Source organism: Haplochromis burtoni, unplaced genomic scaffold (assembly GCF_018398535.1).
Source record: "Haplochromis burtoni strain Fernald_Lab_line unplaced genomic scaffold, NCSU_Asbu1 Contig_87, whole genome shotgun sequence".
Taxonomy (NCBI): domain Eukaryota; kingdom Metazoa; phylum Chordata; class Actinopteri; order Cichliformes; family Cichlidae; genus Haplochromis; species Haplochromis burtoni.
In genome coordinates, this window is record NW_024582448.1 from 848,662 (window position 1) to 863,980 (window position 15,319).

At 38.4% G+C, this 15,319-nt stretch overlaps 1 protein-coding gene across 2 annotated transcripts in view; it reads left to right on the forward strand.

The window, feature by feature from the left end:
* The window catches only part of LOC102289291 (carboxy-terminal domain RNA polymerase II polypeptide A small phosphatase 1), a 27,835-nt gene extending 13,164 nt beyond the window's left edge, over window positions 1–14,671 (forward strand). Inside the window, exons 2-7 of one of the 2 annotated variants that reach the window (XM_014334697.2) lie at window positions 2,514–2,656; window positions 8,504–8,605; window positions 10,556–10,612; window positions 11,574–11,666; window positions 11,889–12,074; window positions 12,197–14,671. In XM_014334697.2, coding sequence (XP_014190183.1) covers window positions 2,514–2,656; window positions 8,504–8,605; window positions 10,556–10,612; window positions 11,574–11,666; window positions 11,889–12,074; window positions 12,197–12,328 — 713 coding nt within the window. In that variant the 3' untranslated portion in view covers window positions 12,329–14,671. Of the gene's footprint in view, window positions 1–2,513; window positions 6,267–8,503; window positions 8,606–10,555; window positions 10,613–11,573; window positions 11,667–11,888; window positions 12,075–12,196 lie in introns of those variants that run through there. The other variant, XM_005925793.3, reaches the window with a different exon arrangement.
* Window positions 14,672–15,319: the final 648 nt, after the last annotated feature.

The window sequence follows — 15,319 nt, forward strand, 5'->3', positions numbered from 1 at the left end:
AACCATTCCCATGTTATTATGGTGTATCCATATAAATGGCTCACCCTTTACTGCCGTTTTGTTAACAGTGTTTATGTTTAAAACTGGAGGCTTAATGTGGTCATTTATTCATACCCTTGTTTCAAAAATCTCTGTCAGAACATGGTATGAAATGCTTAGGTGGAAACTAGCGAGCTAACTTCCTGTTAACTTCTAACTCCGTTAAATTTAATAAAATCTGTTTTCATGGATGCCTGGATTTTAAACTTAATTGTTACACCTGGGAAAGCAGCAACGCTGATGATTTTATTAAAGATGAAAGAATTTAGACCATTTTTAACTCTTAGTGTTCGTTTGACTTTGGGACCTGAAGATGACCGGGTTTTGGACCCAGGTTACTCTGCGAAGCTCCTCACTACGGCAGCCGTAATGCTCTGACAATCCATCAAGCAGTGCGGCTTACCAAAGTTGTACTAAAACATTTTTTAACAGATTTCTGCACGCCAAAATCGGTTTGAGGTCAGTAAGCACAACCAGAATTCATACATAAGGCACACTCTCGATTTTTGAGAAAATTAAAGGATTTTAAGTGTGCCTTATAGTGTGGAAAATGCGTTATACAGAAGAAAAGAATATATCGTGATATATATCGTTACCGCACGTGCTTCAAATGATACCCCGATATGGATTTTAGGCCATATCGCCCAGCCCTAATATCAGACAAATATATACAAATATATACATATTGGGTTTTTATTGTGTGGTTTTTTTTTTTTTTTTTTTTTTTTTTTGTTTTTTGTTTGTTTTTTGAAGCATCAGACTTCTGTGTTAGTCAATCGGTAATATCAGTACATGAATGCTACTTTCACAATCATCACACATTTACACACAAAACATCTTGATAGGTTTGTATTATCCACTAAGGCAACAGATGTAGTCTGAGCAGCATGCTAATGCTTTAGCTGACAGCTCTGACTGGTCATCAAGGCTCAGCTAGTTTGTCAGTTTTCCTTTCTTTGTAAATGCTGGCTTTCATCACTCTCACACCAGCTGATGCGATGTTGTTCACCACTTGTATGTGCCAGAAGCTGTTCCTTCTGAGGTATGCGGCATTGGCAAATTCAAAGTGACCTCTAGTATCCGAGAAGTTATGTGTATTGCGTGGTCATATCTTAGATCTACAACTGCATTTTAATGAATTATGTTCATACATTTTCAAGAGTTCAGCAGAGAAAGACTCGGGTTCAAAATTATTTTTTTTCTTCTCACTTTTGTACTTTTTATGTTAAAAAACATTAATGTAATCAGTTCACATTAATTATAGCCTTGAATTTATTTTTTCATCTTATATTGTGAATATCAGCTCTTAAAGATGAATACAAAAACAGACCTTCTGCAAGTCTGTTTATTTCTTCTAATTATTAGTCCTTTATTTAACCAGGTAAAAAAAATCTCATTGAGATTAAAATCTAATTTCCATAATAAATATTAGTACTCAGTATAGGGCAGTCCCTCGTGTCAATGAAATTGTATCACATGGAGTTTAACCATGTACTGTGTGTTAAGTTAACTTGGTGTTTCCGTAGATTGCATGAGTGTATAGCACAGACACATATCCTTACTAATTACTATAAATAAAAGTCCAGAAACTCCCAAACACTCTGGTTTTTAAGCATGAAGCTTAGCAGGCTCTGTTGGGATTAGAGTGGTTAACCCTAAGTCTTCTGTGATTTAAACTTATAAGTTGTTTAAAACAAAAATATCATCCCTTGTTATCTAGCACAAGATAAATAAGGACTAAATCATGAGTTGTAACATCTGGTGACACACAGGCCCACAAAACCCAGAAAGTTTTACCAAATGAGCTCTTGCTATTCATTTGTTTAGTCTTTTAAATGCATTGCTATTATCATAGGTTTTCATTATTATCTGTTTTATGGGAGAAAACAAATGTATCCTAAAGCAGCTATTTGCAGTAAATGAAAACTACTTTTTGCTCTAACATAGCAGTCTATTGGGTCTAAATCACTTCTGGAGCAAGCCTCATGTGGGACGTTCTAGGAAATGCAGCTCTGGACTCAGCATAAACCACGTTTATTATTCATTTCTAAAATTATGTGGATTGTAAAATCAGCCATGAAAGTTCAGTTTGATACATTTATCAGCCAGGTTAATTAACAACTAGCTAATAATGCCCGTGTACAAGACAGTTCTTGGCATTCAACTTAACAAATCAGACACTGGAGCTCCGACTGGACCCAGATGTCTTCACCAGACTATTTTGGGGATAAAATGTAGTGACAGCACGGCTGGAACAATGCACAGATTGGATAAGTCGAATGAGCAGAGGCGCCAATGCTGACATCATTGGCATTAATTAAGTCCAGAATGCATTAATCACAGTACTAGACATTACATTTGCTTACATAGTTATACAGAGAGTTTGCAGTAAAACTGATCTAGTACAACTGATCTAGTGCTGTCACACGAGTACAGTATGAATTCTGTCTTCTCTCTGTCTCCCTATGATCCAGGTTCTGTTGCTGTTTCCAGCTCAAAGAAGTCTTACAGCAGAGGTTTTCTTCGCCGTCTCTTCAGTTGTCTGTGTAACAAAGACGCCAAACCACCTCCAGTAAAAATCAACGCCCCTCTCTCGCTAGAAGAAAATGGGACAAAAGTAAGTGCATCTTTTAACCCCCCTCCCTTGCTCTTCCCTGAGATATCAACTTTCTCTCACCCTCCCCCTTGATCATCTTTGAACAGCATGTGGGCAGCATGATTGGCAGCTGTTTGATGCCTGAAACACATGTTTTCTTGGCTTCCATATTGGTTTCTTGGCTTTCATGTTTACAAGAGCATCTCCCCCGGGCTTGGTGAAAAAGTACTCCATGTTCAGACATCAATCATGGACTTGTAGGAAAGCCGGAAATGGCGTAAATGTTGCAGAAATGCATGCCTGATCTGTCATTGCTGCTTTGCAATGCTTTCTCGGAAGATGCCATTGATCAACACATGTTAGCGTAGCTGTTTTTACCCTTTTAGTAGAGGGGAATTCTGGTAGACAGTATGAGTTGTTGTTCTTCTTATTATCATCATCATTATTATTATTATTATTATTATTATTATGTTTGAAGGTAGGGTAAATATAAAGAACCATACTAATTAATATTAGATTATAAATTCATAAACAGAAACTTGTGTGATGACAAAATATAAAAATGACTGGAATGTGAGGGCCTGATCTTATGTTTCATACAGTTTTTTTTTTTCTTCTTGTGTTTTTGGACAACTGACAATACTAATTATGGTTAAACTTGGTGTAGCCTTTGAAAACATCACTTTTGGCTGCTACGGTCTCAAGATCAAGTGGCCAAGACGTTCTCAAGTGTCAGTTTCATATTTATGCCTTAGTTCAGCCTTTTATTGAGATTTGATATTCCACAAGTTATTTGTCACGTCTTTCCAAGTCCCCAAAATAAATTTCTTGGTCTCTGGCAAAGGGAGGGTCGAGTCAAGTGCTCAGTCTCAGTTTTGGTTGTGACAACCTGTCATGTCATCAGGCATGCTGCTCCTGTTGCTGTTACTCTCTCATGCAGACTGCTACTCCCCCCCCACCAGCTCTGTGACTTTTCACTCTGAATGGACTTTACAGTTGGATGCCAGTCATTTGGGAGTTGGTCTCTACAGATACAAATGCATGGAGTAAAAGCTTTGGACAAAGTCTGATAAATACTTTCGTGATGTATTTGGAAAACTCTGAGCAAAACAAAGGCACTAGAGAAGGGGAACCATCCACTGAAGCCATGTTTGCTGAGCAGTGCCAGGTCCCCAGATTAACAGAAGCTGCAGATCTCACTGGCCCATCAAAGGGAAGTGCTGAACTAGGAGTAAAGGTCCTCCTTCAGGAATATACTGAGCAGGCTGTCAGCAAAGAAATGGACCCATCTATTCCTTGTTTGGAACAATGCAACCTGAACTCGGATGAGCTTGAATCCTGCACATACTTTAATGGACACGCTGACAGCTTTGAGCAATATTCAGAGAGCAATGGATTTTTTGAATCCGACCAGATCCTCGATAAGTGCGAGACTTCAGAGTTAAGCCAACCGTGTGATGAATGTACTCAACACTGTGAGTGTTTTAAGTCCTCTGAACACTGTGGTAATCATAGCTCAGCTTCTGAATGTAGTGCTTGCTGTGAACAGTGCGCAGAACACCTCCAATTATTTCAGAAATGTAAGCCCTCCGATCAGCAGTTGGAGATTTCTGACCTTGACGCTGATGAATTGGAAGTGAACTGTGGCAGTTTGGGCCTTTGTGAAAGGTGCGATTTCAACCTTGAATGCACAGACCACCCCGAGGCTCTACAACAATATGAGCCGTCACAACAGCAGAGTGACTGCTTTGACTCAGAGTCAGACACATCAACAGAGAACTTTCAGCAATGTGAAACCGTGGACTCACTCAACTGTAATCCTGAAGTCTGTGAGTACGACGAAATATCAGATGAAACTGAATTTACAAATGATGAAGATGATGAAGAAGCAGAGGAAGAAGATTATTATGATGATGATGATGGCGATTTTGAAGATGATTTGAGCTATAAAGCCAAACAAAATGAAACAGAGTTCAGTGATGAAGAATCTCACAGTTCCTCAGAAGACACACCTGTACAAGTTTTCTTTGATGACACTGAAAATGTTGCCTTTGCAACTGATCTCTGGGAGACGCACGAGTACACCAAAGAAGACTTTCAACAAGCTCTTACGACAGAGGTACCCACGGAATCTGGTGAGCCGTGTGGAAATGATGACTACGAAGTAAGCCAAGAACCAGCTCAGCAGTATTCCACTTCAGAACAGTATAAATCCGAGTCCAGCGGTGAAGAAGATGGTTCCTCAGATTGCTCCTCTGTGGAAACCAAATCCTTTAAGACTTGTCCTGAGGGCAGTATTCCATCTGATCCCTTCTCCGATTCATCTGAGGAATCTGACAAAGGACCTCAGGAAGATTCCAGCGACGAGCAGACAGAGTGGGAATCTTTTGAAGATGAGGAAGTACAGCAAAGTGATGAGAATAAATCGAAAACTGTTGATGTCACTGTTGAGGATTACTTTGATTTGTTTGACAAAGTGGACTATTACGGACACATATTTACACAAAAGCAGCGCTACATCTCTTGCTTCGATGGCGGAGATATCCATGACCACCTGTATCTGGAAGAAGAGGCAAAGAAACATAAAGCCAAAACTTTATATCAGTTTGAAGATATTAACAGGGAAGCTAATGTAAAAGACACAGACACTTGTTCTGAGGATGCATCTGAAGATACTTATGAGGAAGTGGATGTGGACCAGAGTGATGGGTCTTGTGATTTAGAGACTCAATCTGAGGATTGGCTCATCGCAAAATCAGAATCAAGTTTTGAAGAGGATGACGAAAGCAAAACAGAGAATGGTGTCGTTTATGCAGAAAATGATGAGACAGCCGAGGATGATAAAGCCCCTATTGATGAAGAAGCGTGTGCCTCTGATGACCACGTTTCTGAAGAAGCTGAAGTTCGCCCATCCACTGGTCCCGAGGGGAGCATGTTTGCACCATTAGCCAAGGAAATTTCTGTTGAAGGTGATGCTTATGAAGATATTTTGTGCAGTTCTCACTATTGTGAACCCAAACCTTCTGCAACTGATGAGACTGCGAGCATCACTGATTACACAGAGGATGACAAAGCCAAGCCTGAGCCTGAAGACGACGTATTTATTACATGTTCTGAAAAGGAACCGTACTGGTCACTTATAGATAATGATGAAAATAGACAGCTTTGTGAGCCAGGTGTTGAGGAATACTATGTCTATCAGATTAAAAGCATTCAGTCATCTTTTAAACAAGCCCTGAATGGATTTATTTTAGAAAGAAACTCACATAATCAAATAACTAATGATGAGAATGCTTCTAGGAGTCAGAGTCAAGATGCTCTAATATCTCTGAAAGAGCTGGCGGCCACTGGGTTGTGCCCAGAGGAGTGCGTGTCAGACACATTTGGAATTAATGACGTTATTGACATGAACAGCTCAGCTGTTGAAGAGGAGTGTGTGTTAAATGAGATTTCAAGAGAAACTGGACCCCCTGTAGGAATTATTCACAGTGTTCAGGAAAGGGACATGGTGCTTATGAAGACTGAAGATAACAATGATTCTGAACAAAGCAGAGAGTCAGACGAAGATCAGAGTGACGATGAGTCCTATGAGACTTGTGAATGTGATTACTGCATCACACCAACTGAGGAGGTATAAGATAAGATAAGATAAGAAGTACTTCATTTATCCCAAAGTTGAGAAATTTGTTTGGTAAAATTACATTAAACACAACAAACATATTAAAAAAAATTATCTTTAAAGTAAAACGAATTGGAAGGAAATTTGAAATATAGTAAAGCAGAAATGGGTATAAGTTTGTTATACATGATAATATTTAAAAATTTTCCAAGTTATAGCCCGACCAAAGTATCAGGGATTAAACATCAGGCAGATACAATGGTGTCTGATTTTATAAAATAAAATTAAAAAATTAAGTACAGAAGAGACGAGAGGAACACCTTAAACCATGTTATGCGTGTGTTATGCAAAATATCCAACATTAAAAGGGTACTCTGTAACTTCCCTGCTGGCAGCATGTGATTGGAAGACCATAAACAGAGTAATGGTTTACTTCTGCTCGACTTGTTGTGACAATGAAAAAAGATAAGATTTATTTTTTTAAACGGAATTGTCATATTATCTTGGTAAGGAGTTGTAAATAAGTAACAGATGTAAATTTTTTGTTTTTACAAAAAAGAAAAGAAAATAGCAGTAAATATATAAAACCAATGAGATATAGATAGATAGATAGCAAGCATTGGTCTTTATAAAGGAAGCTTAACACAGGCAAGCTTCCTTACACTAGCTGACTCAAAAAATCTAAAAATGCCTGTGGAGGTAACGGTTATCATAACAGTGGTTAACAAATTTCTCTGTTTTGCTGGGCTTCAGACTGTGTGTGCACTCATGTACATAGGGGGTATTTAACACGTCATAAGAATACTTCTGTGCAAAATGATTCCTGTGAGTGCCGCCTACTCCAAATGTTATCTGATGAGATCTTTAAAGAACACAAAAAATATAATCTTCAAATACAACATAATCACAAATAAAATAAGAGATTAATGCTAAAAATAATCAGTATTGTAATTCTGTAGCCCTATTCAGTATTTGTAAAAAGTGTTAAAATAAAATGAACGTTAATCATTTTAATGCTTAGTGCTGCTCAGTGCTGATGTCCAGTTTTAAGGTATTGAACGACTGAACGGGAATTCTTGGCTTGTGTTCTGTGCTGTCGTAGCTCCAATTCTATTTGCTTAAAAGAAACTTGTCAGCAGAAACGAGGAAAACAACATTTGTATATTTTCTGCATCACCAAATAAATTCCTGTGATTGAAGAGTAGGTGTGTAACAGAAGTGACTTTTAAAAACATAAAATAAAGAAAAGAGAAATAGATCAGGTTTAAATATGTGATAAAATATTACTTTAATTTGATTTATTTGCCTTTTTATCCTCTAAATATTTAAATAAACAGTGAATTTTTTGACATTGTTAACTAATAAATGTGCATTTTCAAACTGATGAGTCTTGCTGCGGATGGGGTCAACACAAAAACGTTAGCTACCTTAAAAAGAAAAAATTAAAAAATTAAAAATAGCTTTTAGCCCTTTTTATCATGTTAACTCAAAGGTTTGTGGGAGAAAATAAGGTGATAAATACAAAATGAAGATTTTACAAATAAATTAAATAATTAATCAATCAAAAAATTTAACAAGAAATTAAATAAGGAGGAGAACCTATATGTTAAATTAAAATAATAGTAATTTCCTTTCTTTGCACATTATTGAATGCATGTTTTTATCATTGCAGTATTTTTGGTGCATAATATTACCTTCTTTTGCTATCTTAATCTTATCTTAATTAATATTTTTATCTTATTTTTTTTCATTTGATTGTTCTGATGCCAACCGTGGCAGTGAACACACAGAACTGAGACTTGGCATATTGTGTGGTATCTGTGTCAAATTCCAGCTCTGCCATTAGGCTCACGTGGCAGCTCACTGATGGACAACACATCCATCAGTGTTACCAACAACCTGTTTGTTCATACCAACTTGTTTTTAGAAGCCGAATCACATTAATGAACTCTAATCACTGACCGCACGTTGACGGATGAGACACACTATAGCGATATCTACATGTTCCGTCAGCACAGTAGCAGCTGTACCATCCCAGGTTCCCCGTAACCTCTTACTGAAACAACACAACACTGTTAAAGCGCTTAAGTGACTAGAAACACAAGCACACACTCATAATAATCCGAATGACTTTCCCAGCATATTGAAATGGTGAGACTGTATTTCTTGCGCATGTTGTATTTGAAACTTCACTAAAAAAATGTTTTTGCCTTACACAGCTTAGGTCTAAACTGTGTGCTCTTCTTCAGCTGCCCGGAGAACCACTGCTCCCACAGATGGAATCAAATGATGAAGGAAAAATCTGTGTGGTCATTGATTTGGACGAAACATTAGTGCATAGTTCATTTAAGGTAAGCTCTCTCTCTCTCTCTCTCTCTCTCTCTCTCTCTCTCTCTCTCTCTCTCTCTCTCTCTCTCTGCTCTCTCTCTCTCTCTCTCTCTCTCTCTCTCTCTCTCTTCTCTCGCTCTCTCTCCCTCGCTCTCTCTCTCTCTACTTCTCTCTCTATATCTCTATACTAACTCTATTATATATATATGATATATATCTATATAAATAACTATATTATAATATATATATAATATATATATATGATATTATATATACTATATAGATAAATATTATAGATATTAACTATTTGGATTACGATGATTCTGTAGACCTTCTTACATTCTTGGCCTTGGTTCACATGGACCCTCTTGCTCTTATTTCTACTAGGCTTCCATATTAAAGTAATTAGTCTACCTGCGGGGAAAAAAAACATACAAAGGAGACACATGATTGGTACAAATTTAGGGGAGACACAACATATTTTATATTTTTCACAATCCAGATCCAGCCTTCAACATAAAACCCGGAGATCTTAGGAAATTAATATTAGATTTTATAGAAAGAAAAGTAAATCTGTCTTCTATAGAACACCTACATAAAATTCATATTTACATAAGATATTTTTTGAAACTGTGTTACTGCATTCATGAGTGTTGATATACTGTATTGCGTGTTTTTTAATGAAGTATCATGCAGCTTCCTTTCGGGCTGTTTGATACCTTGTATGGTAGCATTCAGTGAATAAAGTAATCAATGCCAGAAGTCGAGGCTCCTGTATCACGACAAATTATGTAATGAATGCCGCGTGCTGTTTAGTCCTTCTGCGGTCACAGCCTGTCCTGAAAGATGTCACCGGATATTAGTGTCGGCTAAATGGGGTCACACCTCCTCTGAGCTCCATGTTTAACACAACGCGGAGTGTAAAAGTTGCTGTTACTTTGACACATGAACTGCTTTAAGAGTTCTTTATATCTGAAAGAAAGGGTGGTTTGTTTGTTTTTTTTTTTTGTTTTTTTTTTGCAAAAAGCTGCTAAAATTAATGTCATAATGAAATGAAATTAGCTTTGGGTGCACAGTGTTTGATCTGGAAGAGATCTCAGTGACCTTCTCTACTGTGGTTTAGAAAATCTTACCATTAAATGGTCAAACAGTTACATCAAACATGAAAGAAAATAACAATAATAATGTATAAAAGAAATGTATGGATGTTTAGTTAAATGCATAAGAATTTGTATGCAAAGTATCACTACACAGTTCAAGCCACAAAAGAACATAATAGTGCAAATTAAATCAATGTAATACAGAGGTAGATATAAATTATCACAAGTTTAAAAACAATGCATTACAGTATAATCACCCTGTTTACCAGTGAAGGTGAGAAAAAAGCCAGTCTTGTCTATACTGGGGTGTTGAAATGCTTGGAAGTTGTTGAAATGTTCTTGTTAGCTCACACAGCCTGCTCGCTGTAAGCTGATGGTGAGCAGATCTAAAAGAGGATGGAGTTCAAGCTGCTGCTATTGCTGGTGAAATTTGCTTGAGAATAACGACAATGTTTTATTAACTTTGTCTGCCATTAGAATAAATGATCAAAATCATTTGCACTATTTGCTGCTGCAGGAAATAGGAAAATCGCGTGCACGTCGTGAATGCATACTAACAGCTTCTGGATATACTCAATCTGTCTTACTTGCATTAGCTCATAGTATACCAATTTAGGCCATGGTCTTATACCATATATGGAATACACTTGCAATGATGCTGATATCAGAGAAGCAGCCTTCTCACTTTCTATAGTGCCTATGTTTCAGTAATCGATGGGAGAAGAATCCATTTATTCAGTGTTTGTGCTTCTCAGAGGCGGCTGGCACAACATTTTTGCTCAATTTGTTGCCGTCATTCTTTTCTCTGTTTCAAAGAGTTCTTTGGAGATTATAAGTTAAACGTTTTGTTTTTTTTTCTTTTGTTTCAAACAGCCAGTGAACAATGCAGATTTTATCATTCCAGTGGAAATTGATGGAACAGTTCACCAGGTAGGACCTTTATCTGCTTAAGTTACTGTTTGCTGCTATAGTAAATTTGACATCACAAGGGACCCTAAATCTCTTTTTTTCCCCCATGCACTCACCATGCCTGTTGTAAACATCAAACACAGACGTTTATCCTTGCTTCAGTTTGCACGCGAAGCAGTGTACATGCAGCCTGACAGAGCTGTAGCCCTCTCTGTTGATGGCTCCAAGCAGCAGGTGCCTATTTCAGTGGCCTGACGAAATGAAGGAAGCTTGGCAGGCTTCTCAGAAAACATGGCCATTAATCTCAGTATGCTGAGCATATTATGTACGGTGCTCATTGGGATGGCATTACCTTTCCCCTACTGGCTTCAAATGGCAACTGCAGTCTGTTGTGCTTGGCCAGAAGAAAGAAGAGCTTTCAAAAGGCCTGGGTCTGTTTCAAGTAATCCAGGATAGGCTTGTTAAAGTGGGGAAAGCCTATTCGGGATGACTTGGTTCAGAAACAAGGCCACCGGCATCTCAGTGGAGGTAGATGTAGAGTTCTATTAAGGTGCTTCTGCTTTGTTTTATTGCACATATTATTTCTTCTTTATGTTATGATAATAATGGCATATGTAGTTGACATGATCACTTTTCATTAAGGGATATTTTTGATAAAAAGAGAACTGACATGTTTATTGGCTGTTTTTATATTCACTTCAGTTTATTAACAGCAGTTGTTTCAAGAGCCTTTATGTTGTAAGGGACGCAAGAACCACTGTGACAGTGGGGAGGAGGAACTCCCTCTTAAGAGGAAGTGATATCCAACACAGCCAGGTTCAGGGAGGGGTAGACTTCCCCCCCACCCCAAGATTTTACTAATACACTTGATCTGAACTACAGTGTTTATTTACATTTGTTGTCCTTTGAGCTTTTTATGGTCAGAATCTGTCTCTAATAGCAGCACCAATTCTGGATTTATTTCTTTTTCTCCTGCACTCAGGTGTACGTGTTAAAGAGACCCCACGTTGATGAATTCCTAAAGAGGATGGGAGAAATGTTTGAGTGTGTTCTGTTCACTGCAAGCTTGTCAAAGGTATGTCCTCATCCTTTATAAGCAAACCATTACACTTAGGATTACTGGAGGAAAAGACTCATTTTCTGAGTGATCACCAAATGTTTTCAGTTTGCGGTTTTGTACGTTTGGTTTCAGACTGCTATAATAACCTTGTAGTTATGTCATGGACTTGCATTAAACCACTTGGAGGATAAAGTTACGAGATGGCAAATCCAGTTTGTTTTGGTATTGCTTCTATAGTATGCGGATCCTGTGTCAGACCTGTTGGATAAATGGGGGGCCTTTCGGAGCCGTCTTTTCCGGGAAGCTTGCGTCTTCCACAAAGGAAACTACGTAAAAGACCTGAGCCGTTTAGGAAGAGACCTCAACAAGGTTATCATCTTGGACAACTCCCCAGCTTCCTACATCTTCCACCCCGAAAATGCAGTATGTCATTTAGATTACTTTGTCATTTAGATTACAAACGCTGTCATTCACAGAAAAGTCATAGTGGACTATCTAAAAGAATTTCTAATCCCACCATCTGCTACTTTTGTCCGCACCTCCAGGTTCCTGTAGCATCCTGGTTTAATGACATGTCAGACACTGAGCTCCTCGATCTTATCCCGTTCTTTGAGAGACTAAGCAAGGTGGACGACATCTATGACATTCTCAAACATCAGAGTACTTCACAGAGTTAACAGAGGCGGGATAATAGGATGAAGATGAGCACCAGCGGCTGTCATCCGGGGGCCACGGAGGCCGGTGGGCAGAAGGCTCCACAGTGCTTCCCAATACAAGGACCACACTGCAATAAAGGGCTGTCATTTAATCTAAGATTCTCACAGCAGTACTGCATTCAAAGTGACAGCAGCCTTCCAGCTGGGTTGAGTGCTGCTGCACAGGCAGTTGACCTGAACGCTGTGACAGATCTGTTTTTCTTTTTTGTGATGTCCAAGATGGTTCATATGTGATTAAATGACTTCTGGAGATATCTTTTGCAGTGCAGCTAGCGTGTTGTTGTTGTCGTTTTGTGACAGCACTGACCTTTGTAAGTTTGCTGTAAAGCTAGATTGTGCGAGCAGTTGTTCAGCGTGATATTACAAATTCACCACTATCAGTCATTTTAATGTCAGTGAAGCAAAAGCATTTGAAGTTTTCACACAGCAAATAACACATCACTGAAGACTGTAGCTCAAATCCTGCTGAGCTAATATATATACAAAAAAACGTTCATCTTGTATTGCTTATTTTGATGTTTTCTAAATATTGTATGTTTTACTGTATGTCTCTGAAAAGCTTTGAATAGAATATACCATTTAATGTAGCACTTGCTTTTACATGTAAAAGATGTTTTTCTTTCTTCATCTTTTTTTGCAATAGAAAAAAATATCCATTAGTCTGCTGTTAGTGAATATACACTGCTCAAGAAAATTAATGGACTACTCATCACAGTCCGTCTGATAAGGAAGCAGAAACCAATGAATCCATTGCACCTACTTAAGTCAAAGCTATGACAGCTACACGGGAGAGATGACAACAAGACAACCGACAAAAAGTGAGCGTTTTTCTTTAGTTTTGCTTTTTGTTACGGTTCTTGTCATTCCTGGTAGCATGAGAGCAGCTCATTCAGGTTGCACAGGTAGTCCAGCTTCTCCAGGATGCTCCAGCATCCGTACATGCTAATACAAGAATCTTTGCTGTGTCTGCTAACACAGTCTCAGGAGTGTGGGGGCGATATCAAGAGATGGTTCTTTACACAAGGAGAGCTGGATTATGCTGATTATGCGACTTAGCAAAAGGGCCGGTATTGTCTTCTTCTGCAAGAAGGAACAGGAGGAGCATTGCCAAAATGGCCTCTAAACTTGGGAGGTCTACCACTGGCACCACGTTCTCTTCACAGATGACAGCAGTTGACACTGAGCACGTCTGTAAGATGTGATAGAGTCTGATATTGTGGTGAGCATTAGCCAGTTCGGCTGGTGTGGCAGTGGTTTAGTGATGATCTAGAGAGGCGTTTCCTTGGAGGGTCACACAGATCTCCATGTGCTCTTGAACCGTACCTTGATCATTGTTAAGGATAAAGTTCTCAGAGCCACTCTCAGATGTTATGTAGGTGCAGTGAAAGGCAATGGCCGGCTGCATGTAGTCGGTGCGTAATTCCAGAATGACAAAGACACTGAAGCCATGGAGTGGACCTTATATTCACCAGAAGATGACTCCAGCTGAGAAATTGTCGTACATCTGATGCTGTGACCTGTCGCCCAGACTCTTCAGGAACTCATAGATGACGTTATCCAAATCTAGGAAGAGATCATCCAGCATACTGTACACCATCTCACCGGGAGCATAAGTTGGATCGCCTGTGATCTCCATTTTAAGGAGTAACGTCCTCAGTCTGTTGGGCAGGTGGGCACTGGAGAGCATAGACACCTAATTTTGTAAACACAATAACTCAAGAATTCTTCTTTGTTCATTAGAAAGTCACCTAGGATTTTCAGATTGATTCCATGGATGCATCTGCTAGGAGGCTGCAGGGTAGCACCAATATTTTTATTAACTAACTTTATTTAAAGGTCTCATAGTGTTGATGATTCTGGTTTCACGTGACTCACCTGATTTTAAAATAACATTTTATCAAATGCAAAGTAAGTGTTCCCCTAATTTCTTTGAGCAGTGTAGTTTTTATTCCGTTACTAAATCCTAGCATTAGTGGAATATGTAAAAATCATTTTAGAAGCTGTTTTAGACTGTATATAACAGATGGGTGCAGCTTTAGGGTCTAAAAGTGAAGCAGAAATTCCTCAAACTTGCATTTTTTGTTTCTCTCTCGAAGCATGGGACTTTACAAACCAATGGGTGATGTCATGAGAGCTACATCCATCTTTTATATACAGTTTATGGTTATGCAGTTCCAGGCACGAACACCAGGTTCTTTTAGTTTTGCAATTTCAACCTGTAAAGCTTATAAAGCTTTGTCAGGCTTTGTTGTACTGTATATGCAGATGGGTGACAAAGGAAAAACCAGTGTCGGGGTTCTCAGTAAGAACGACTTCAGCATCGATTTAATTAGTTCCTTCAACTCTAGTGGATAGGATAACACTCTGCCAAATGATATCACCTCATCTGGTGTTTTGTTGTTGCTAATGGAGAGAGTTGTCAAACATGCCAGCCCCAAATCTCCCTTAGTTATTCACTTGGGTCGAGATGTTATGACTGCAAAGTCCAAAGTATGATTTATATATGTTCAGTATGGAAGAAACCACTGACAACAGTTTAAAAATGTGTTATTCAGAGGATCACTTTTATAGAATATGAACTTTGAAATGATTTTTTTCCCCTTTTAATGGAGTATGGTGCCCAAACTCTGCCAGAGGTACAACAGCCACAGCAAGAGTCAAGGGTTCAGGTTTTTCCTTTAATTTGTCACCCACTGTTTGGCTCTGGAGTAGCTTTAAGAAGCAGATTTACACCACACTGACTGAAGGTCACACACACGTGTACAACAGCAAAAGTGGGTGAGGCTATTTTTTTTGGTTTGTTTGTTTGGTTGTTTTTTTTTGTTTTTTTGTTTTTTTTTTGTAAATACCATGAATTTATTGTGATCTAGTTTTAATGTTTTTCTGAGTTATCACTTGTGTTCGCCATCAGTAATGTAATATTTGATGCTGTCTTGGATAAGTTTGATTTGA